This window comes from Xyrauchen texanus, chromosome 48 (genome assembly GCF_025860055.1).
Source record: "Xyrauchen texanus isolate HMW12.3.18 chromosome 48, RBS_HiC_50CHRs, whole genome shotgun sequence".
In the NCBI taxonomy this organism is placed as follows: Eukaryota; Metazoa; Chordata; class Actinopteri; order Cypriniformes; family Catostomidae; genus Xyrauchen; species Xyrauchen texanus.
In genome coordinates this window covers 15,653,655-15,677,490 of record NC_068323.1, presented here as the reverse complement: position 1 = coordinate 15,677,490, position 23,836 = coordinate 15,653,655, and the positions used below count along the sequence as shown (strand labels likewise).

The following is a 23,836-nucleotide window of genomic DNA, read 5'->3' as shown; positions in this document are numbered from 1 at the left end:
ACAAGTCAGATGTTTTTTTTTTTCTTCTTTTTTTTCTCTTCATATTACTCATCCTACTTGCGTGCTCCCCTGTTAAATCACACTAAAAATGTGGACAAAATGGTGTAAGTTCATTTATAACTCTGCACCTCACTCAAGCAAAGCAATCTGTTCTCTGTGGTGGTGGTGGTGGTGGTGTTTATGAAACACCAGATTAACATTTACAACCAAGTTGCGATAAGGTTTCCATATTTGCATGCAAGTTTAAAACCATGCAAATACCCCGTTAATACCCACCTCATGATTTTCATGTTCAAACCAGAGCGTAGTTTCTGAGACTGCAGAAAGTGTTTATATTAGTTCAACATTGCTAGATTATTAAACTTATCTTGTGAAATGGGTTGGACCAGCTAAGTGAAAGTAGCTGGATTTCTTTAAGAAAAACACAGTATTGTATTTTGTTCAGGTGTGTAGGTGCAACTCTATGCCTTTAAGTGGTAACTCCCAGTGGTAAATACACAACAAAAAACACCCACATATGATGCATTTCAGAATCTGGGTTCAGTGGGAGATTAAAATCTTACATCTGTTGATACGGTGGAAGATTTGTTCCAGTTACCCAGTATGTGTTTGGCAAGCACTCGCTTATACTTTCCCTGATATGGGTGTATAAGCTTATGTGAGCTGATTTTCCGTGGGTATCTGCAATCATATAATAAATGGAGAAACTGCTAATGTAGATCTGGAACTTTTGATTGAACCAGCTTAAAATATGGACCATAATCAGTTGGCTGTGTAAGTTATAGATTTAGTTGTATCTAACCATTTTTGCTGCTTTTATTTTTATCTCTGCTGTTTATCTTGTATCTCCAGAAACTTTTGTTTAATGAATGATGCTGAAGCTGATATCTAGCAGTGTATCGCCGTTTATTAGTTTGGCTGCTGGTTGAATTTAAAGTGAAATGTGAAATCAAAATTTACCCAATTTATGTATTTTTATCCCCTTTTCTCCCCAATTTGGAATGCCCAATTCCCACTACTTAGTAGGTCCTTGTGGTGGCGTGGTTACTCACTTCAATCCGGGTGGTGGAGGACACGTCCCAGTTGCCTCTGCTTCTGAGACAGTCAATCCAGAACCCCCCAACTTAATTTAATGCATGTTCCTTGTTCTATCTATAATTTTTTTTTAACCTACATCGCTGAACATACAACGTGAACAGTGTAGTGCAATTCCCAAACAAATGACTCGTTGGTAAATCCGATAAGAATTGTGTTTATTTCCACATTCTTTCTCAATTAAAATAATTGGTAAGGGACTGTAATATTAAAAGGAAGCAGAACTGGAATCATTCAATTCCCTATGATTCCCATCCCTAACGTTATTCCAGAGAAAAAACAAAGTTTTTTTAAAAAACAAATTTAAATTGTCTGTGTGGATGATACAGGAAGAGTCATTATTTTCTTGGGTCCAGTTCACACTCCGTTTCCTATTCTGCCTTCATAATGAAAACATAATGTGCATTGCCCTGATTCATCAGCAGCATATGGTTCCTGCATCTAGGAAAAAGTTTAAATGATCTCTGTTTCTATTTGATAGTAATTGCATGGCATTTGGCATTTTGTTTTCCTGTTGGAGGATTGACACACTTAATGGTGAAAGGAGAGCAGTGCTCACTAATGTATAGCCCCTTTTTGAATCATTGCAGTGTGCTAAATGCTGTAAAAATGTTGCCATGGCAACGTCTTTGCTGCACTGTGAGCTCACAGACATGAATGTAGGATGGCTGTCACTGCCGTCGAACGCTGCATCCTTCCACAATGAAGAGACACAGGAAATGGAATTTGAGCCATAGATGGCCCTGACCTCCCTGCTGTTTTGAACTTTTGTCTTCAAACAAGAGCTCACTGCATTTATGTGCCCATGGAGGCTTTAGAAATGAACATGAAATCAAAATTGACTTAATTTACTAATCAGTGCAAGTCATTCCAAAAAAATATATTTTCTCATATTTCATCAAAATGTAATGTCTTTCTCAGCATCTGAAACTTTTAAGCTGTCATGACTAATTCTGCACAGTAGGGCTGAAACGGTTAGTCGACAATGTAGACACAAAATTGTTGACAGAAATCTTCATTGTCGAATAGTCGCTTGATCTCATTTAATGTATCATGAAATCACATTTAAACTCTGATGTGCGAGAGCAACACTGCAGTTTGTGCCTGACTGAGGAGATGTACTCCAAACTTTCCAAACAGCTTCAGGTGATGTAGATCGCAAAGTATGAGGGAATTATTATGCAAAATTACTATATAAATACAGAAGCACTCTCGCTGTGTAGCAAAACTTGCGTGTCGAGTGTCTTTAAAGGAAACACCCCGGCATTACATCTTAAATAAATTTTTTTTTTTTTTTTTTTGTGTTATAGCTTATTAAAGTTCAAATAATACGAAAGCAGATCATGTTAATAACTACAAACTCCAAAACTGGCATTTCTCTGTGTGGTCAGTGCCTCTTCTATGAGATGCACGAATGTCCCGATCTAATGGGGAGAGATTGAAACTGCACCCGGCTGATGCTCACTCTGTCCCTCTCACCCCTCGAGCACGCACTTGCTGCAGCAAGATTATAACATGATGACTTGTGACTTATTGAATCATAATATATGTCAGTGTGCATTTGTTATCATGAAGAAAATTGGTAATGCACATCTTCATTGAGTTTTGTTTTGTGAGGTAAAGATGGATGTGTAAAGTGTAGTATTCAAAGGCTCCATTATACACTGCATCAAAATACGTTTTTGATTTGTTTTTGTTTTGTTGCTTGTTTTCCAATAAAAAAAAAATATATATATATATATATATATATATATATATATATATATATATATAAAAGATTAATTCACCTGAGAAGCAGCATATATGCTTTTACAGATTAGATCTTGAATAGAAGTACATTTAGTCTTTACAGCACTTGCAGAAGTATAGCCAGGTGTAGAAATACACTTGTTTACAAAATACACTTTCTATTGAAGTCAGAAATTTACATACACTTAAGTTGAAGTCATTAAAACAATTTTTGAACCGCTCCACAGATTTAATATTAGCAAACTATAGTTTTGGCAAGTCGTTTAGAGCATCTACTGTGTGCATGACATGACTAATTTTCCCAACAATTATTTACAGACATATTGTTCAACTTTTAATTGACTATCACAGTTCCAGTAGGTCAGAAGTTTAGCTTGAAAAATTCCAGAAAATGATGCCAAGTCTTTAGAAAATTGGCCAATTAGCTTCTGATAGGAGGTGTACTGAATTGGAGGTGTATCTGTGGATGTATTTTAAGGTCTAGCTTCAAATTCAATAACTCTACTTGACATCATGGGAAAATCTAAATAAATCAGCCAAAACCTCAGAAAACAAATTGTGGACCTTCACAAGTCTAGTTCATCCTTGGGAGCAATTTCCAAACACCTGAAGGTACCACGTTCATCTGTACAAACAATAGTACGCAAGCATAAAAACCATGGGACCATGTAGCCATTATATACTGCTCAGGAAGGAGATGTAAGTACTCTTGAGAGATTTCATCGGATCTAATGAAACAACAAAATTAGAACTGTTTGGCCATAATGACCATTATGTTTGGAGGAAAAAGGGTGAGGGTTGCAAGCCGAAAAACACCATTAATCATGAAGCATGGGGTGGCAGCATCATATTGTGGGGGTGCTTTGCTGCAGGAGGGACTGGTACGCTTTACAAAATAGATGGCATCATGAGGAAGGAAAATTATGTGGATATATTGAAGCGACATCTGAAGACATCAGCCAGGAAGTTAAAATCTCGGTCACAAATGGTTCTTCCAAATGGACAATGACCCCAAGCATACCTCCAAAGTTGTGGCAAAATGGCTTAAGGACAACAAAGTCAAGGTACTGGAGTGGCCATCACAAAGCCCTGACCTCAATGCTATAGAAAATGTGTGGGCAGAACTGAAAGTGTGTGCAAGCAAGGAGGCCTACAAACTTGACTCGGTCACCAGTCCTGTCTGAATGAAAGGCCCCCCAGCGCACAGGAAAAGCGCTGTTCCCCTTTTCCCCAATGCTGATTGTCGAAAAAGATTGTTTAATATGTTGTTTTTGTGTCTCATTCAATCACACCAATAATGCAAAAAAAAAAAAAAGTTCAGCACTAGTTGCACATTCACGAGACACTCACAATTTTTCAATAAAAAGCTTTCCCACTTCAAAGCCCACACATTATGCACAACAGCTTCCCAATGGTGAGCTCTGTCCTGTTAAGTGGATGTGTGGTGAGCCCTTACTGGCATTTCTGACTGGGTGCAAAAAAACTATCGAACATGGTTGTACAATCCAATTCTATCTTACATTGTTCCATCCGAAAATGTGCCAGTGTTGCAAGATAAAATGCACAATCTTCTCGTAATGAACGCTGGAGATTGTGCAAGTCCTCACGTGTGTCGGACTGAGTGTTTTAAAACGATCAAGCACACAGACTTATGATTCAGTTTGTATGCCGGCCACCTCGCTTCACAGGCGCTTTGCAGACTGTGGTCCGACCTCGGGATGTGCTGGTGTTGCGTGCAGAGATTCACAGTCTCCTAGCAAAAAAACGCTACCGCGACTGCGACACAGCAGGATACAGCCGTTATTTCCTCGTTCTGGAGAAGGATGGCAGGCTTCAGCCCAGTCTAGTTCTCATCGCGATCGCAGTGTGCCCATTCAAAATGTTAACTACAAAACAGATCTTATTACACAGCTGTCCTCAGGACTAGTTTGTGTCAATAGAGCTAAAGGACGCGCACTTCAAATACCATTTGCACCGTGTTACAGGCAGCTTTTTAGATTTGATTTGAGGGAACTGTATCAATTTAAAAACCATTTCAGTTTGGCTCCCTGTATGTTCACGAAATGTATCGATGCTGTGCTCTCCCCATTGAGAAGGAATAGTGTGTGTGTGTGTGTGTGTGTGTGTGTGTTTTGAATTACCTTAGCGATTGGTTGTTATTATTAGCCAATCAGAGGCACTGCTGGGCGAATACAGAGTCTTGCTGCTTTGCCATATGGAAAATCTGGTCTCATGTCAACTGGGCAAAAGGCACACATCCCCAGCAGTAAATCTCCTTTTTATGAGTTTGCCGACTGTGAGCATGAGGTGCGCATACAGACCATTCTTCGGTGTCTGTCTCAGTTCAAACTGTAAAACAGTACCATTGAAGTCATTTCGGAGAATACCTGGTTTTATAGGTGGCAGTATCCGCCTTGATACTGTTAGGTTAGGGCTCCAGACTGCTTTTTTATTTTAATTTTATTTTTTTTTGCAACCAAAAATAATTGATTGCGACAATTTAAAGTGTGGTCATATGTGGTCTCGTCAGATATTTGTGTTGTTGAATATATTTTTAGTGCATGCACCACCAGTGTGTCTCGCGCTGCTTTTCATCTGTTCTGTTATTCTGAGATGATATTCTTCTCACCACAATTGTACAGAGCAGTTATGAGTTACAGTAGACTGTCAGTTCGAAACAGTCTGGCCGTTCTTCATTGACCTCTCTCATCGAAAAGGCATTTCCATCCACAGAACTGCCCCTCACTGGATGTTTTTTGTTTTTGGCACCATTGAGTAAATTCTTGAGACCGCTGTGTGTGAATCAACAATCTGGCACCAACAATAATCCATGCCATTATTCTGCCAATCGTGTGGCTGCAGTGCATAAAATCATGCAGATATGGGTCAGGAGCTTCAGTTAATGTTCACAACCATCAGAATTGAGGGGGAAAAAAATTTGATCTCAGTGATTTGGACAGTGGCATAATTGTGTATGGCATAATTTGAGTATTTTTGTAACCGTTGAACTCCGAGTGGACATGAAAACAGTCCTGTTAATTGTGCCAAAATGGCCCAATCAGTCCTAGTTTCTGGAGATGGCAGAAATACTGGACGGGCCTTGATGGAAAATATCACTGAAAAGAGACCTTATCTCTAACACAAGGCACAATTTGGCATCCCCAGCAAGAGCAGTGAAGCCTAAACGTGTGGCCTTTGAGCGGAGCACAGCGAACAACCCAGAATTGACTCAGTTGGTTATGAACACCATTTTACAGGTTAGAGCACAGTCCAAGAAATGCCTTTATGCACAAATGGAACGTGTTCACTAATTGGTGCTTTTCACACAGCAAAGACTTGATGAACTGCCCCAGTAAACCTGAAATTCGTACATTTCTTTAAGAGCGATTGGATGCAGGTTTGACTCCGTCAACGCTCAAAGTTTACGTAGTGACCATCTGCGTGTCACGCACCTGAAGCCGGCACCTCTATAGGAAAACATTTAATCCTAATTCCTTGAGGGGTCGGGTCAGCTAAAATCGCCCGGCTACAGTCCCGACTTGGGACCTAACTTTGGTGGTTCCTCCCTTTTTATAGACTTCTTGATTATTTACTTGAGAACTTGAAACAGTACTTGCTGTACAAAATTAAACTATTTAGCATTATTTCCATAGACGTGTGAGCACTCCTGTTTTCAGTGCTGACCACACACAAAAACCAGGCTTCCGTTGTGCTACACAAATGTGCGTCTCAGATGAAAAGCATGTTTAGCGTGAATAAAGTGGAAAACACGATGACTATAAATTTCACCTTGCCGGCTGCCAAAATATATTAAATGCAGGAAAAACATTCCACGAATGGAAAGACTTAATTTTTTTTATAGCCAAAAGTCTTTAATCATATTACAGCCATAAACTGGGATTTGCAACTTTAAAATTATTTGCAGGTGGTATTAAGGGAAGGGACATTCTCTGTCTCGAGAGCATTTAATTTGGACTAAAATCTGTTTGGTTCATCAGTGTTTTGGGTTCATTTTAGTTTTTTTGGAAGGGAATGATTTAATTGTGAATTAAAAGTGAATTGTCTGTACCCCAGCATATAGATGGCTTCAAAGATAACTAGGGATGTGCAATATTTCAAAATCAAAGTCTGTGGGTTATGTCTACAGGTAATCGACTACTCAGTCAATAAAGGCCCTTATAATTAGGCTGGAGTAATTTACACAAGATGCCAATCAGATGCATTTCTTAATAATGGGCTATAGATGCCAAGCACATCACCTCAATAGGATAACAGGTAGGCTATTCAAAAAATTTGTAAGCTTTATAACTATAACTTTTGTGTCACAAAACTGTTTGCTGCTTAGAATTCTGCCAGAAAAAACCCAAATGGTAAATCATAAAATAGTCTAGATATTTCACTGACAAAAACAGCTTAATCATTCATGCATCTACATGTTTGTATTCAGAAACAAAAGCTACATGTTTAGTTAGGAGACGTTAGCGAAGACTGTAGCGTCCTGCCACAGAAAACATTCTCTTTTGGGACCAACGTGGAAGGGACGGCTATGAGTGGGGGATTAGGATATCGTTGTGGAAAGGGAGGAGGGCGGGGCTGGATTGTGATTATTCACACCCGGTCCCTTATCAGGCTAATTATGCCTCCGAGAGGGATAAAGGCCGATGGCGGTGCGAGGAGAGAGAGATCGTTTACGGACATGTCCGTCGTGTGTGTTGTTGTCTTTTTAAGTTTATTATTAAAATATCATTTATATCGTCAAGCCGGTTCTCGCCGCCTCCTTTCTATTGAACTACGTTACAATTAGGGCTGGGATAAACAATTATTTTTTAAACGATTAATCTAACGATTCATTTTTTCAGTTCGATTCGATTTCGATTAATCGACTTGTGACAACACCGGTAATACCGGTTTCATCGGGGGTGGGGGTGTATAAAATGTAAAAAAAAAAAAAACATTTGCCGGGAGTTTGATTGACTGGCGATCTGATCAATCAATCATAATACGCCATTGTTGTCCGACAAAGTAGTCAGAAGAGAGAAGATTAACGTCGGTGGATTTGAATTTGAATAATGGATTGTAGGCTACTGTACTGACATCTTTCCGCGGTTAAAACAACAGTCCTTCTGATGTAGGCTACATTCATCTTTCCGCGGTTAAAACAACAGTCCTTCTGATGTAGGCTACATTCATCTTTTCGCGGATAAAACGACAGTCCTTCTGATGTAGGCTACATTCATGTTTAGCCTATTTGATGCTATAAATTAACCAAGGAAAAGATGATCGGTTCACAAGCAGCTTTAACTGAGGCAATCTGTCACAACACATTAAAGAGCCACAAAATAGTAGGCCTATTTATGGTTTAATTTTCTTTGAATGACCAAATTTGAAAGTTGAGACTTTATTAAATGTTACCTGCTTGGTCCTGTCTGTCAGCGCGTTGTCAGTGTCCTCTATGTATTTTTCACGACATTCATTCATAGCTATAAGAGAAAACTTTAGGTGTCGACAACGTATTATAGCCTACTCCAACATCGAGTGCAAAGTGGGGAGTTGAAAAGAAACTTACGGTGCTCTGTCATCTGCAGCTGCAACCGGGTGGCGCCTCTTCAGATGCTGGTGCATTGCCGTGGTGCTAGAATGGAAGGCCATCTCCATTTTGCAAAGACGACATATCACGGAATTGTTTCCTTTTAAATTCAAGAATTCCCATACTTTAGAGGAACGAGTGCATGCCGCCTTGCACTTCTGATAGTCTGAGGAGCCACTCGTGTTACTATTACTCGCCGGCGCCGCCATCTTTGTTTTGGATCCGACGAATCGACGCGCATATTTTGCGTCGACGTCATCGATGCCGTCGACGCGTTGTCCCAGCCCTAGTTACAATCGACTTCATCTTAAACCACTGGGGAGGGTTCTTATCCAGGTCCATGCAGAGATCTTTGTCATCTCTAGCTCTGTAGGTCAGTTAAGTGTGTCTGAGTAGTATTCCTCACAAAAACGATTTAATGCCATTGACTGCCATTTTCGCTTTCCCGTTTTCACTTCTGCAACACCAGATGAAGATTCTGACTCTGAGCTCACATCCTTGACATGCTGAGTGTTATTGACATTATCTTGACATTTATTAGTTCCCACTTTTGTGAAACTTGTCCATGTAGGTCTATTAAGCCCTTTCTTTGAATTGCTTTTATCTCCTCACAGTTGGACTATTGTAATCTGCTTTATTCTGTATTTAAATTCATCAAGCCTGGCCCGTTTACAAATGGTCCGAAATGCAGCTGCTAGACTTTTAAAGGGCAGACGCAAAAGTGAACGCATTACACAAACTCTGCACCAAGCTACAGTACATTTCCAAACTACTACATCCTCATAACCCCTCTAGATCTCTTTGATCAGGTACTCAATGTCTGCTTATTGTCCCTAGGTCTAGACTGAAATTTAGCGGTGATCGCTCCTTTGCGGTCGCTGGTCCCAGGCTTTTGGAACAGTCTACCTGTGCATATAACGACTGCTCCAACATTACCATAGTTTTAAAATCACAAACTCCCCCCTTTGACTTTTAATCATACATGGAACTTGTTGAAGGTTCAGAGTTGTTTGTGTGATTTTTATATATATAATATATACACAATATTTTTTTTTTTTTTTTTAAATAACTATCAATAAAAACATTTTAATAATAATCATGCGTAGTCCTCTGTTTTTAAGATCCAGTTATTGTTTACCATCTATCTGATCATGTGTCTTTCATAGTCAGTAAAAAAACCCTATTGTTATAAAGTGTTTTTGTCTTTTCCATTTAAAATGGTCTAAAATCCTTAAAACAAGATAGATTTACTTGAGAAGCAACATATAAGATATTTAGACTTGCTTAAAGAGGATGTATCTTAAATATGTGTATTTTGTATAAACGTGTATTTTTTTTTCCACTTGGTTATACTTCTGCGAGTGCAGTAAAGACAAAATATACTTATATTCAAGAACAATTCTCTTAAAGCAAGTAAAAAAAAAATCTTGTATGCTGCTGCTTCGGTGAATTAATCTTTTATATTTTTTAGATATTTAAAAATAATAGTATTTTTAATATTATATTCAACATTCTCAGATAAAAAAAAGTTCTTCTGCAGTATAGTTGCTAAAAAAATTTATGTTATTTTAAGAGTTTTACATATTTATATTTGAAAACAAGCCAAAACAAATCAAAATCGTATTTTGTAGCAGTGTATAATGGGGCGAAGACTACATTACATTCATTTCAATCCATCTTTAACTCACAAAAAACAAACTCTCTCGTATTAATAAAGCTGTGTATTGCCAATTTTCTTCCCGATAAGAAATGCACGGTGACATTTTATGATTCAATAAGTCGCCAGCCATCACGTTATAATCTAGATGCAGCAAGCGTGCAGACTCTAGGGACGAGCGTCCCCACGACACTGTGTATCAGCCGGATGCAGTTTTAAATCTCTCCCCTTTTGACCGGGACATTCGCGCAACTCATAGAAGAGGCACTGACTGCACAGAGAAATGTCATAGTTTATAGTTCTTTACATGATCTGCTTTTGTATTATTGGAACTTTTAATAAAGCTGTAATGCATTAAAACTGCATTTAAGATGTAACACCGGGTGCTTCCTTTAAAGATCTCCGACTCCACTTATTCCACAATGAGAGTGCTTCTGTATTTGCTTATTTGGTATTTTAGTATAATTCCCTTAAACTTTGTGATGTACATCACCTGATGCTGTTTGGAAAGTTTAGAGTGCATCTGAACTTTGATTTCTGTAATTCTCTCCTCAGTCAGGCACGAACTGCAGTGCTGCTCTCACGCGCCGCCATTGGAGTTTAATGTGATTTCATACGTTAAATGAGATCAAATGGCTATTCAACAATGAAAATTTGTTGACTGTTTCAAAGCAGCTATTTATACTAATTGTAATGGTATTTGTGAAATTATTTAAACTACAATAATACAATATTTCCTTACTGTCCATTATAACACAAAATAATTCCAATATTTACACGCCGTCTTAAATATTAAAAAAAGTTAAAGCTTTTAAAAAAATTGTATGGTTTAAATCTTACTAGTCATCACTAATCGACTAAACTAGTCTTGCACATCCCTAAAGCTAACACACATGGACTTGAACCCACAAAACTCATTTGATTTTTCACTCTAAAAATTGGAGTGATATAGGCCCACCATTTGCAAAAAAAAGTTTGTACTTTCATTTGTTACAGTAATGGGACTTTTTTTTTTTCTTATGCACTTTACGTAGTTTTTCATCCAAAGACATGTTTATTTTTTTTTAAGGCAACATTATCTAATACGAACAAATTCTGGTATCAAGGTGTTGCAGTAATCCACAAAGTTTCGGTGGCAGTTTCTGTGGAGCAAGAGTCCTGTTGTAACCTTGCAGGGTGGTGCAGCTATTTGGTAAGCTGAGTGAGCCACGATAGCAGTGGTTATAAAACCAGGCTGTTTTATGGGCTTCCCCTGACAGCAAACCTCTGGCAGTGTAGAGAGACAAACAGGGAGCAGATAGTTAGTAGGAAGACAAGGGCATGACAGTCCAGCTGCTGAAGTTAAAACTATCAGTAAGTCAACTTGAGGGAGAGACTGTAGAAATGTGACCGGAAATAATTTGGGGAAAGTAGGATCCGGACTGGAATTAACTCAGCATATCTGGAGTGTGTGCATGAACCACTAGAATTGTATTTTTTTTTTTTTTTTGTTTTTTTAGATGGAAGTCTGGCAATATAATTGAGACTAATTTAAAATGTTTGTGTTTGTCTCTCATGAAATGTGATAAAGCCCAGAACACCTATCAATGAATAGAACGCAGCTGAAATCACAGTACTGTGGGATATTCCATTACAATTTTGCAAAGACGGCCAATTCTGCTGAAAAACATTCCATAAGAAATACAATCATGTCTGTGAAAAGGATTAATCGGCGTTAAATTAGTGGTGTTTGCGACGGCAAGACTCACTATTGTTCATACCTAGGTTTAGGGGTTTAACCCATACTCCTAACGACAAGTTTTGCACAGGCAAGCACCATGTTCAAAATTGTAAAAGCTAGTTATACATTTAAGATTTAAAAAAAACTAGGGATGCTTCAGTGAGTAGTTTGAATGTGTTTAGTTTCTGAAAAGGGGTTTCTCATGTAGCTATGCAAGAATAACAAGTTCATTGTTTTGAATTTAGCCACATTTGCTTATATGAATTAAATAACAGTTGGCAAGGATGTCAGTATGTGAATTTAATTTACACCAAGATAAAACCTGCGGAACTGGTTATCAGGCCAATCGAAGCATGACTTTCCAAACTGTTGACACGCTATTGTCAAGGACGTGATGAATTTTGAAAACTGGAACAGCGACTCTGCTTGTTTTTCCCTCTAGTCTTCCAAGACCTCCCAAGTTCCTGAGAAGTTGTATTGTTGGACTTTGAGGATGACGTTTTTACTCAAAGACCTCATGACCAAAGAAATACAAAAGCTTGGAAAATTCTACCTCTGGTGATAGAATTTCTGTTACAACTAGGGTGACGTGCAGCTCAAGTGAAAATTGTTCTTAAATTACTGCTTTGTACAAAGTTTAAGCATTATTTGTGCTGGTAAATGCAGGGTTTGGTTGAATGGTCTAGATGAGCAGGCAACATAGATTCTCCTCTTAATAATTGTACGAAGTTGTATAAATTCATATCTCCACTGAGTCAATACACTTTAGGCCCATTTACACTTAATGTCTTGATCAATCAGATTGTTATCCAATTGAGTATGCATATTTAATTTACACTTGGTCATATCAAGTCTCGGCAAAACAGATATCTACTTTTCCTCTGCTACTTGAAATGCAAGTTCACTTCCATGTTGGTAATGCCAGGCAGAAAAATGTTGCTGCATTTGATGTGGCTAAGATTTCTTCGATTCTGGTACAGAAGTCCAATATTAGGATGTGATACCACCATATGATTTATTTGCATTGGCTTAAAGGAATATTTCGGGTTCAATACAAGTTAAGCTCAATCGACAGCATTTTTGGTGTAATATTAATTACCACATATATTATTTCATTAAAAAGGCAAACATGCGTGATACTGTGATGTCCTTACAATGAAAATGAATGAGGCCCTTTTTTGAATGTTAAAATACTCACCTATTCAAAGGTATAGCCACAAGTAATGAACAATATGCATGTAAACATGATTTTAGTGTGATAAAATCATTTGCTAACCCTTTCTGTGTAAAGTTAGCCAATGTTCCATCTTAGTTGCCATGACAATGAAATGTCAACAAACCCAAAATGACTATTTAAAGCACTTTAGAGCTCAAATAATACGGGAATTTAACATCATGAGAAGACAGTGTGTAAATACACCTTTTGAGTTCTCATTTACAGTTTCTATGTACTAGATGTACTCCAACGATTTTTTTTAAAATTTCTCTTCAGGCACAGGCGAGAGCGGCAAGAGCACGTTCATCAAACAGATGCGCATCATTCACGGAACTGGCTACACCGACGAGGACAAACGTGGCTTCACCAAACTTGTCTACCAGAACATCTTTACCTCCATGCAGGCCATGATCCGTGCCACTGAGCACCTCAAGATCCCATTCAAATACGAAGAAAACAAGGTGATTGTTGCATGCAGAAGAATTCCTGACCACTGCAATGTAATCGTGTCCTTGATGCACGCTGATATGCAAATCTACGCCGATAGGCCATAAACTTGGCTATAAAAAGCTCCACTAGCCTCGCTTGTAAATTTTATTGCCGTCACACCATGGTCAGCTGTCTTAAATGCAGGATTACAGTTAATTATTCTCATCTTTTGTTTTTAAAAAATCTGTTAATATTTCCTAAAAAGGATACTTAAACTTTAACTTGACAACTTTGTTGACCTTGTTGGTTCTAATTCTCTTTGGAAGTCACTAGTTTTACATAGCTATTTAAGGATTAGTTCACCCTAAGATTAAAAATGTGTTGTTTACTCACCCTCATATAGTTTATGACTTTCTTACACAAGGATAATGTTTAATGTATATTTCGATCTGTCTTTTCAATACAATTCAGTTGATAGACTTGCCTTAAATCTCAGAAAAATAATATTAATAGTATGCGTCACTTTCCAGGTCTTCTGTAAGGTGTACAATAGGTTGTGGTGAGGATAAAGTAATTTTTCAAATTTAAGTAACCATTCTAAACGAGGCAAGTTCTCGCGACTTATTGACGTGCGATTGGTCAATTTTATTTTACAAAAATTACGAGTCCTAGAGTGTTAATTCTGGATTGTTTATCACTAAAACCTATAGTATGACTTTAGAACACTTAGAATATGGTGCAGGAGTTGCATTGACTACTTTAAAAATACATCTGGGTCCTTGAAATTTAGGAAATGGTTAGGCCGATATATCGGTTTTACTGAAAAACTTGTGCCACGTTTTAGAACGTAAAAAAAAAATAAAAAATCATAAATATCGTGTGTCTCCGACGTATCTGCGTATATGTTTACCAATATGCACAGATATGAGAGCTTTTTTCAGAACATATAATGCAGAAAACTATGCTTTAGAATTAGAGTCATTACGTAGTTTGTCCTGCAGAGCGCGCTCCAACTTGTATTGCAGAATACGGTGCAACACCGCTGCTGCTGTTTTTCTCTTGTCTCCACAGGGTAAATGATTCTTGTTTTACAACCTGCCAATAATTGACTGGCAGTATTACTATAGTCAGCATTTGACTGATTTGTTTAACTGTGTAAACACAGTTTAGTATGTTTATTTGGCTATTTATTGTATTTTTATTTATTTTTTATTTTCTCAGTGTTCATTTCTAGAATTGGTTGGCAATGTATAATAATAATAATAATGTCATATTTTTGATAAAAAATATTTAAGCAGCCTTCTGAGTATTTTTGCATAGTCATATCGGTGAACAATCCACATAGAAAAGGTCTGTTTTCATTCCAGCTCAAAAATGTACTCTATCGGCCACCATATGGGTAATATCCCCCCCTCTAAAATTGGTATTGGTCTCAAAAACCCCATATCGGCTGTGCATATATATATATTATATACACACACACACACACACACAAAACTGTTCATCTGGTGAATATAAAGGCTATAAAAATTGTGTAGGTCCCCCTCGTGCTGACAAAACTATGAAATATGATGAAAAACGATGAAAAGTGATGAAATAATTAGTTGCTTGTGTTTCCGTACTTGGCCAGGACCTTTTTTTTTTTTTTTTTCCAAAAGCTTGCTTACAACAGTGTTCTGATGTTGGTCTGAAGAAACCAAAAAACTGCTCATTGTCGGCAGGCATGGCACTCATTTTCTAATGTGTTTGTGTGTTCTGATATTACATGGCGATGGCACAACTGAACCCCATAGCAATGCAACTTGTTATTGGCTGTTTGCTTGTCACTCGTATCATGTTCCGTTATCAAGCCATATGATGCCATATGCGTTTATGATCCAGGGATGGCTCATGCATGAGGGTTGTTCATGCAACCAAACTTCATGTGTCTTTACATTTTAATGCATTTAAATTAAACTATCGGGCATTATATAGAAAATTGTTTATATTGTTACCGATAAAGGTGTTCCATCGATAAATACCGTTACCGTTTTATCGCACAGCCCTAGGTTAACGTTATATTAGTTATATTGAAAAGGAAAAATTATATGGTAAATTTTTTTTTATTAACTTTCTAGTATGTATTTCACAAACTAGTTAGCAATTTACCGTGAAGATGCCGCTTAACTCCGCCCTGTCCCGGAGTCGGAGCATGCACTGCTGGACAAACTACGTAATGACACTATTTGAAATCACTCCAAGCTTTGTTTTCTGCATTATATGTTCTGAAAAAAAACTTTTCATATTGGTTAACATATATGGCGATACTATATATCTGTGAAAGTCTATTGGCCGACCAATAAATCGGTCGGGCACTATTGAGAAGAATGCTATTCTGAGATGCGGGTTGGCACTGTTTTGGTGGCACAAGTGGGGACCTACACAATATTAGGCAAGTGGTTTTAATGTTGTGGCTAATCTGTGTATACTGTAGAGTATTGTAATGCATCCAAGTCACTTTCATTTCAAAATAAGAGTCCTGAGTGTATTTTGGACTTGTTTATTGTTAAAAGCATTATGCACCAAATCTTTTCTGGTTAATGTTTGGATTTTGGGATTTTATTCATTTTGGAGCCTCAATGTCTGTGCCTTTCATTGTATGCAAAGACCAAGAAATTTTTTATAATTTGATAGGTTAATTCTTGAAAACAAAACCTATAAGTTGATGGAATCTGTTATCGGTTCCCCCCACCTTAGTTATTGGTATCAGCAAAATTCACTATCGGTCAACCTCTAATCACTGTCAACTGCTTTTCTATTGTAAAGACGGACTAGGATATTCGATGAAAAGTATAATTTTGTTTTCCACAAAGGCACAAAGAATGAGGGTGTTTTAAATTGACAATTTACATTTTTGGGTTAACTGCCTCATAAAATGTGCTGTATTTACAGTATAATATGCTTATCCACAGCCCAATGCTCTGCTGGTGAGAGAGGTTGATGTGGAGAAGGTTTGCTCATTTGACCAGCCCTACATCAATGCAATAAAGATGCTTTGGGCGGATCCAGGCATCCAGGAAGCCTACGACCGCAGGCGAGAGTACCAGCTCTCCGACTCCACTAAATAGTAAGTGTGTGTGCTGTCAGTAGCAATTAACTCTCTAACTTAATTGCTTTAAATTATTGAGTTGTTTTAATGCTAAATCTCTCATTTAGGTCTGTTACAAGTTTTATTTGTTGTCATACATGTAATAAGTCACAGCTGTATAAATATAGTATTACAGTTAGAGTCTTTATATAATTCTAAAATCACACTTATGTCAACAAGAGCATCATAGCTACATTATTGTTACACCCACATAGAATCTACACCTATATAATTCTTCTCGAATAATTTGAAAATCTTGTACACACTCTCAACCCCTTCCGGGTTGGTTTATTTATTTTGTAATTTGTGTTTTGAAAGTATTAAGGAATGTACAGTCAGCTAATCATAATCACGAAATAAACAATTTACTGTATTTAAATCCATTAAACAGATTTTTACTAAATCAACAGAATGTGAGCGTTCAAATTCTGTGAGGGTTTCATTATGTAGTTCTGCATATAGACACATGTACATGCCCTCTGTCTTCTCACCGGTTCATTCCACAGTTACCTTAGCGATTTAGAGCGCATATCGTCTACGGGATATGTGCCCAGCCAGCAGGATGTGCTGAGGGTCCGAGTGCCTACCACTGGCATCATAGAGTATCCCTTTGACCTGGAGAATATTATCTTCAGGTAGCGCCGATCCACGGCACACCCTCACAGCCGCCACTGTCTCCTGACCTTTAACCTGCTGCTGCAACTGTACTGCTGCCTTTCCTGATCACATTCTCATGCGCACCCGGGACATATCTTGATCTTTTAATGAATAGTTCACCCAGAAATGAAAACATTATTAACTCACCTCTGCAATGAAATTCCAAACCGATATGCTGTTATTTTTCAATTAAATGCAAAAATGATGAAAAACACCATAAAATCACCATGAAAGTCTTATAATCCAAGTCTTCTAATAGGTTTACGTGAGAAATGGACTGAATTTTAAGTCTTTAATAACTAAATCTTTCCATCTGCTGAAGCTTGTGACTAGCAAGCCTCTAAACAATTGTTTCAACAGTAAATGTCACTTTTGCATTTTGAAAACCGAAATGATAGTCACACGGGTGAGTAAATGATGAGAATTTTTGTTTTTGCCTGAACCGTTCATTAAACAAAAAAAAACAAAAAAACTCCAAAGTGCTGAACAACATCAAGGTCCTGTCAGAGTTCTGACTAACATTTGAAAGGGATTGTCTGCTGATTTTGCAGGTTGTGCCGTCGCATCCCAGGAATGTAAATGGCATTCTTTTTCAAAGCTCTTGGGCTCTTAAAGGGAATCTGCTGCCATGCTTGATTCTTTCTTCCTCTCTTTCCTTCTCTCTCTCTAGTTATCTAAGTGATTTGGATCGTATCGCAGAACCATCATATCTGCCGACTCAGCAAGACGTTCTTAGGGTTCGCATCCCAACCACAGGGATTATTGAATATCCCTTCGACTTGCAAAGCATCATTTTCAGGTAGAACATTATGATGTAGATGGGTCTTCCCCCAGTTTTTTCTTTTCATAATTTTGATGTTACATGTTGCTGTGAATCGGGACATTGTTTTGTTCCGCTTTGGTAAACTGAACAACGTTAAAAAGACTTTATTTCTAATTAGTTTGTGTACTTTACACATAACGTCTATCCACTTCTGTGATGTTAGTCGCTATAAGTGTACTACTTAGAGGCCGAACCGAACACTCACATGTTCGGTTTGAACGGCCTCTTAGTCCTTTTTGCATTATCACAGACATTTTCAGGTTTTGTATTTGTGATCATTTTTCAAGTATATTTCAATACGTTTTGGGGTTACCAATCATACTGTAGTGAAGACTTGGCAGATGATTACTTATTGTGTAAGAAATAGCTGTAAGATATACAGGTACTTTAACCCATTAAACATCACAAATGATTGGCTGGAAGCCAATTATATTCCACTAAAAAAAAAAAAACTACCTGACTGGTAGGAGTTTCAGTTCAGACCTGCATAGGTGAACGTCTACCACCTGCAGCTCGGCAGGTGATGCCTCAACGAGAAACTCTCCACAACCCCCCCCCTCCTTATGTAGAGCAGAGATGAGAGCGATAGAATCTGAACCGAGGTGATCGCAAAAGCCTGCAAATCAATTGGAAGCCAGCATGTCAAACCCCTCCTACGCACCCTGGCGCCAGAAATAACTTTGCTTACAACATGGCTTGACTCAATGTTTCCTCTCGCTTCATGCTAGACATGTTGAATTAACATGTTTGCAATGTTTTTTTATTTTAAATTTTTATTCCGAACTGTTTAATAACTGCTCGGGAGATGGTAGGGTCACATTCCACGTAAATGTCAATGTATACCTGCCACCTTTTGAAGGCATTAATCGTTTTAGCTTGACACCTATGTATTAATGCAAATAAGATGTAGACGATATTATGAAATAGTAAGGTTAAGCATTTTGTTTATGTAACCTACATGGTCAAGCTCCCCAACCCCAACTATTTAAGCATTCTTTAAGAGGGTTGAATCGTCTTTTTCTCTCGTCGGTTCCTCGTCCTTCAGAATAAGAGAGCTTATCCTCGTAAGTAGGTCAGTTATACCTCCTGCCGGAATGGAGGCTGGCTGAAGAGGCTTTATTTTAGGTTGTTGCTCCTGAAGTCCATTTATCAAAGCTCTATGCCTGGTCACTAGAGACTGAGGTAGCAAGACTGTGTTGCCTACATATAATAAAGTCTTAATGTTATGTTTTCACCAGAGTGAGCTGTTTTGGAGGTATAGTAAAAAAAAAATAAGAAAATGGCACAGCTGAGAATTGTTGTGATTTATTCCCTTCTGTTTTAGTTAGAATCTCCATTTGAATTTTTGCTATTTGTAATTAATTTAGGAACATTGAGCTTTACCGTTTATTGCGAAGCTTGGAATGGGCCATATTCTAGCTTTGCATTTTTATTTTGGGGATAGTTTTAAAAAGAAAAGTTCACCCATAAATGAAAATTCTCATTATTTACTCACCCTCATGTCATCCCAGATGTGTATGACTTTATTCAGCAGAAAACAAATGAAGATTTTTAGAATTATGTCAACTCTGTAAATCCATACAATGCAAGTGAATGGTGATCAGACCATTGTAGCTCCAGTGAGCAGACTCTAGTGTTTAAATCCATATCTTCAGAAGTGATCTAAAAGGTGTGGGTGAGAAACAGAACAGCATCGAAGTCATTTTGTACTCCAAATCACCAATTTCACTTTCAGAAAGTGGACCAAAACAGGCACCAAATGTAACTTTCAGATGTGAAGGTGAACCAAAACAGGCACCACATGTGACTTTCAGATGTGAAAGTCGAGTTTTAGAGTATAAAGAAGACTTCAATTTTGATGTTCCTCACCCACGCCTATTATATAGCTTCTGACAATAATGATATAAACATTGGAGTCATGTGGATTACTTTTCCATTTACTTTTTTTATTTCCTTTTATGATATCCTTTGTGATGTTTGGAGCTACAAGGGTCTGATCACCATTCACTTACATTGTATGGACCTACAGATCTGAGATATTCTTCTAAAAATCTTCATTCGTTTTCTGCAAAAGAAAGCCATACTCATCTGGGATGGCATGAGGGTGAGTAAATTGAGAGATTTATTGATTTTTGTGTGAACAATCCCTTTAAGGCCTATTAAAACTAAGAATATGAAAATGCTAAACAAAAAATGCAGGTGAAATGTCTGTTCACAAAAAGAGTGAAACAAAAATACCAATAGATTGTATTAGTTTTAAAACTAACTGCCCTACGGCTTGCCAGATAATAACAATTTTACTTTCTGAAATGCAAAATGCAAGGCATCTGACAGTAGAAATGTCACTTGCTGTAATGAAATACTGTAGTGATGGCATGATAGAAGTATATTTTGAGATTTATGACAACTAGATAGGTGAAGTTTGTCAAGAGAAACTTGAACGTGGGATTTACAAAGCTTCCCAGAAAGTTTAAACTAGTTTTAAAAGTTAACTTTAATGGTTATGCAGACATTTCAGTAAGATTCTAGCTACTTTGACACCGAGTGAGTAAAAGCAACTTAAAGCTGTTTAAAGACCTTGTGTGGGTTTGTTTACATTTGAATTTTTGAGTTTGTATTAACATGTGTTCTGTTGGCCCATTAAAACATTCCGTTAATGTAAGTCTATGCCCCCAATATTTCGTCATCCACTGTGCAAAAACTGTAAATGCGATCAGTGACAAAAGACATGGCACACTGTTCCAGAACATTCTTAAAGGTGCACGCAGTATTTTTTTCCCTGATGTGAGATGAACAGTTCAGTCATATCAGTAACCTTATAAAAGCGGATTTATTCTGTATGGTTTGGAGTGCCCTCATGGGGGCTGCCATATTAGAATCACATGAACCGCTGAATACTACTTGCTTAATCTCAGTAACCATCTTGTTATTGGACACTTTCACTCTTGGATTAAATTAATCATGGCTGATTGTGAATAGTGTGTTTCTACAGTGGCATCGGTAACTGAAAACTATTGATTTTGAATGATGCAGCATCCACACCACTAGGTGTCACTAAGTCCAACATTATATGAGCGAAACGTTACTGAGTGCACCTTTTAAGGTCCGTGCCAAGTTTGGTGAATGTAGTTTGAATGTTCTAGGAGTAAGTGGTAGGGATTTTTGCAAAAACTATGTTGCCATACTGTTATTCTACAAATTTTGTACAGTCAAGCCAACATAATAATAGAGGTGTACTGTTAGAAATCATTATGGTGGCCGTGAAGTGAAAACAAAATGACAAATCTAAAAACACAACGGCTAATCCAAAGACAAAACAATTCAGAAACGCATAAAAAAAAAAAATCTAAAAACACAACCGCAAATCCAGAAAAATGGAAGAGAAAATCAGCAAACACAACACCAAATCCGGAAACAAAACAACAGGTTAGAAAACAACAGTAATTCTGAAAATAAAATGGCAAAACCGAAAGCACAACTGCAATTCAGTCGAAACGGAAAGGGTAGCTTCTCACCTGATTGGCTGTGTGAGTGAGACCTAGTCCTTTCTTCAGGATTGGTTCACTGATTATATCACAATCCATGCCAAAAGTTCACTGACTGAAAAACGAAATCATTTGGAGTGTTTTCTCTCTTAGGAAAACAGTAATGGGAAACTTTATTGAACAGAGTAAAAACAGTGAGCGGGAAAAGTTAGTTTTTAGGTAAGATGTACATCTATGGTCTCATGGTTCATTTATTGCTTAAAAGACATTCTTAAAGTCCACAAACTGTGCAAAAAATTATAAAGGTTCCAGTTGCTGCCAATGGACACATTTTCCAAGTATATCTAAATATATGGATACAGTATTCAATTATTTAAGGAAAAATTGCACTAAAATTCATCAAGATGTAATTTATACATGACTAAAGTTGTTGCAGGCAGCCAGTGGTATGAATGACTAACTTAAGTTTGTTTTAATATTATTATTTAAAAAAAGAATTGAATGCTGTATTTGTATAATTCCACATATTGGGAAAATCTCAACTAGAGTAAATAAGCATATCTAATAGCAGCCTTCTACAACCTTTACAATACAAAAATAATATCTTGGTAAAATTTCAGCAAAGATTTTCTAAAATAATTGAACACTGAACTCCTAATTGGCATGCTTCAAATGTAGAATGTGAGCCATCACGCCGGCTGTCTACTGCAACCTTTAAAATGAGAAAAGGTTTGTTATGTTAGAATATGCAAGTCAATTGAATGAACGATTAGACATTGGCATTTTAGCGCTGTTTATGGAATTTGTAGACTTTCCCTTACTTACCGTAGACAAAGATCGTACATTTTTCCAGCTCGCCGTTTTGTGTCCCATTACTGCGAGTGACAAACCCCTCACAATTTTCAGTAATTGAGCATTTGGAATGAATATTTAAATAATTGCGCATGTGGGCAGATAATCGGTCCTGAGGAAAGGACTAGGTATTCTCCACACAGCCAATCCGGTGAGAATCTGTGGTATCTACCCTCTCCGTTTCCACTGAATTGCTGTTGCGTATTCTAACTTGTTTTGTTCCTGGATTTGGTGTTGTGTTTGCTGATTTGCTCTTGTTTTCAAATTTGCTATTGTGTTTTATGATTTGTTGTTTTGCAATTCATGGCCACCGTAAATAATAGTACCACTGTTGCAAAAAATTGTGCTTCGTGGGTATTGTATACATTTCTTAAATTTCCATTTGTGTGGTTTTTTTTTTTGTTTGTTTTTTATACATACGTGTGTGTGTGTGTGTGTGTGTGTGTGTGTGTGTGTGTGTGTGTGTGTGTGTGTGTGTGTGTGTGTGTGTGTGTGTGTGTGTGTGTGTGTGTGTGTGTGTGTGTGTGTGTGTGTGTGTGTGTGTGTGTGTGTGTGTGTGTGTGTGTGTGTGTGTGTGTGTGTGTGTGTGTGTGTGTATATATATATACACACACACTCATCTAAAGGATTATTAGGAACACCATACTAATACTGTGTTTGACCCCCTTTCGCCTTCAGAACTGCCTTAATTCTACGTGGCATTGATTCAACCAGGTGCTGAAAGCATTCTTTAGAAATGTTGTTCCATATTGATAGGATAGCATCTTGCAGTTGGAGTTTTGTGGGATGCACATCCAGGGCACGAAGCTCCCGTTCCACCACATCCCAAATATGCTCTATTGGGTTGAGATCTGGTGACTGTGGGGGCCATTTTAGTACAGTGAACTCATTGTCATGTTCAAGAAACCAATTTGAAATGATTCGAGCTTTGTGACATGGTGCATTATCCTGCTGGAAGTAGCCATCAGAGGATGGGTACATGGTGGCCATAAAGGGATGGACATGGTCAGAAACAATGCTCAGGTAGGCCGTGGCATTTAAACGATGCCCAATTGGCACTAAGGGGCCTAAAGTGTGCCAAGAAAACATCCCCCACACCATTACACCACCACCACCAGCCTGCACAGTGGTAACAAGGCATGATGGATCCATGTTCTCATTCTGTTTATGCCAAATTCTGACTCTACCATCTGAATGTCTCAACAGAAATCGAGACTCATCAGACCAGGCAACATTTTTCCAGTCTTCAACTGTCCAATTTTGGTGAGCTCTTGCAAATTGTAGCCTCTTTTTCCTAATTGTAGTGGGGATGAGTGGTACCCGGTGGGGTCTTCTGCTGTTGTAGCCCATCCGCCTCAAGGTTGTGCGTGTTGTGGCTTCACATACCTCGGTTGTAACGAGTGGTTATTTCAGTCAAAGTTGCTCTTCTATCAGCTTGA

The 23,836-nt window shown here is 37.8% G+C and overlaps 1 protein-coding gene across 2 annotated transcripts in view; it reads left to right on the top strand.

Moving 5' to 3' along the window:
- LOC127639692 (guanine nucleotide-binding protein subunit alpha-11-like) overlaps positions 1–23,836 on the top strand; it is a 45,619-nt gene that overhangs the window by 11,722 nt on the left and 10,061 nt on the right. The window contains exons 2-4 of one of the 2 annotated variants that reach the window (XM_052121850.1): positions 13,301–13,485; positions 16,405–16,559; positions 17,908–18,036. In XM_052121850.1, coding sequence (XP_051977810.1) covers positions 13,301–13,485; positions 16,405–16,559; positions 17,908–18,036 — 469 coding nt within the window. Of the gene's footprint in view, positions 1–13,300; positions 13,486–16,404; positions 16,560–17,086; positions 17,216–17,907; positions 18,037–23,836 lie in introns of both variants that reach the window. The other variant, XM_052121851.1, reaches the window with a different exon arrangement.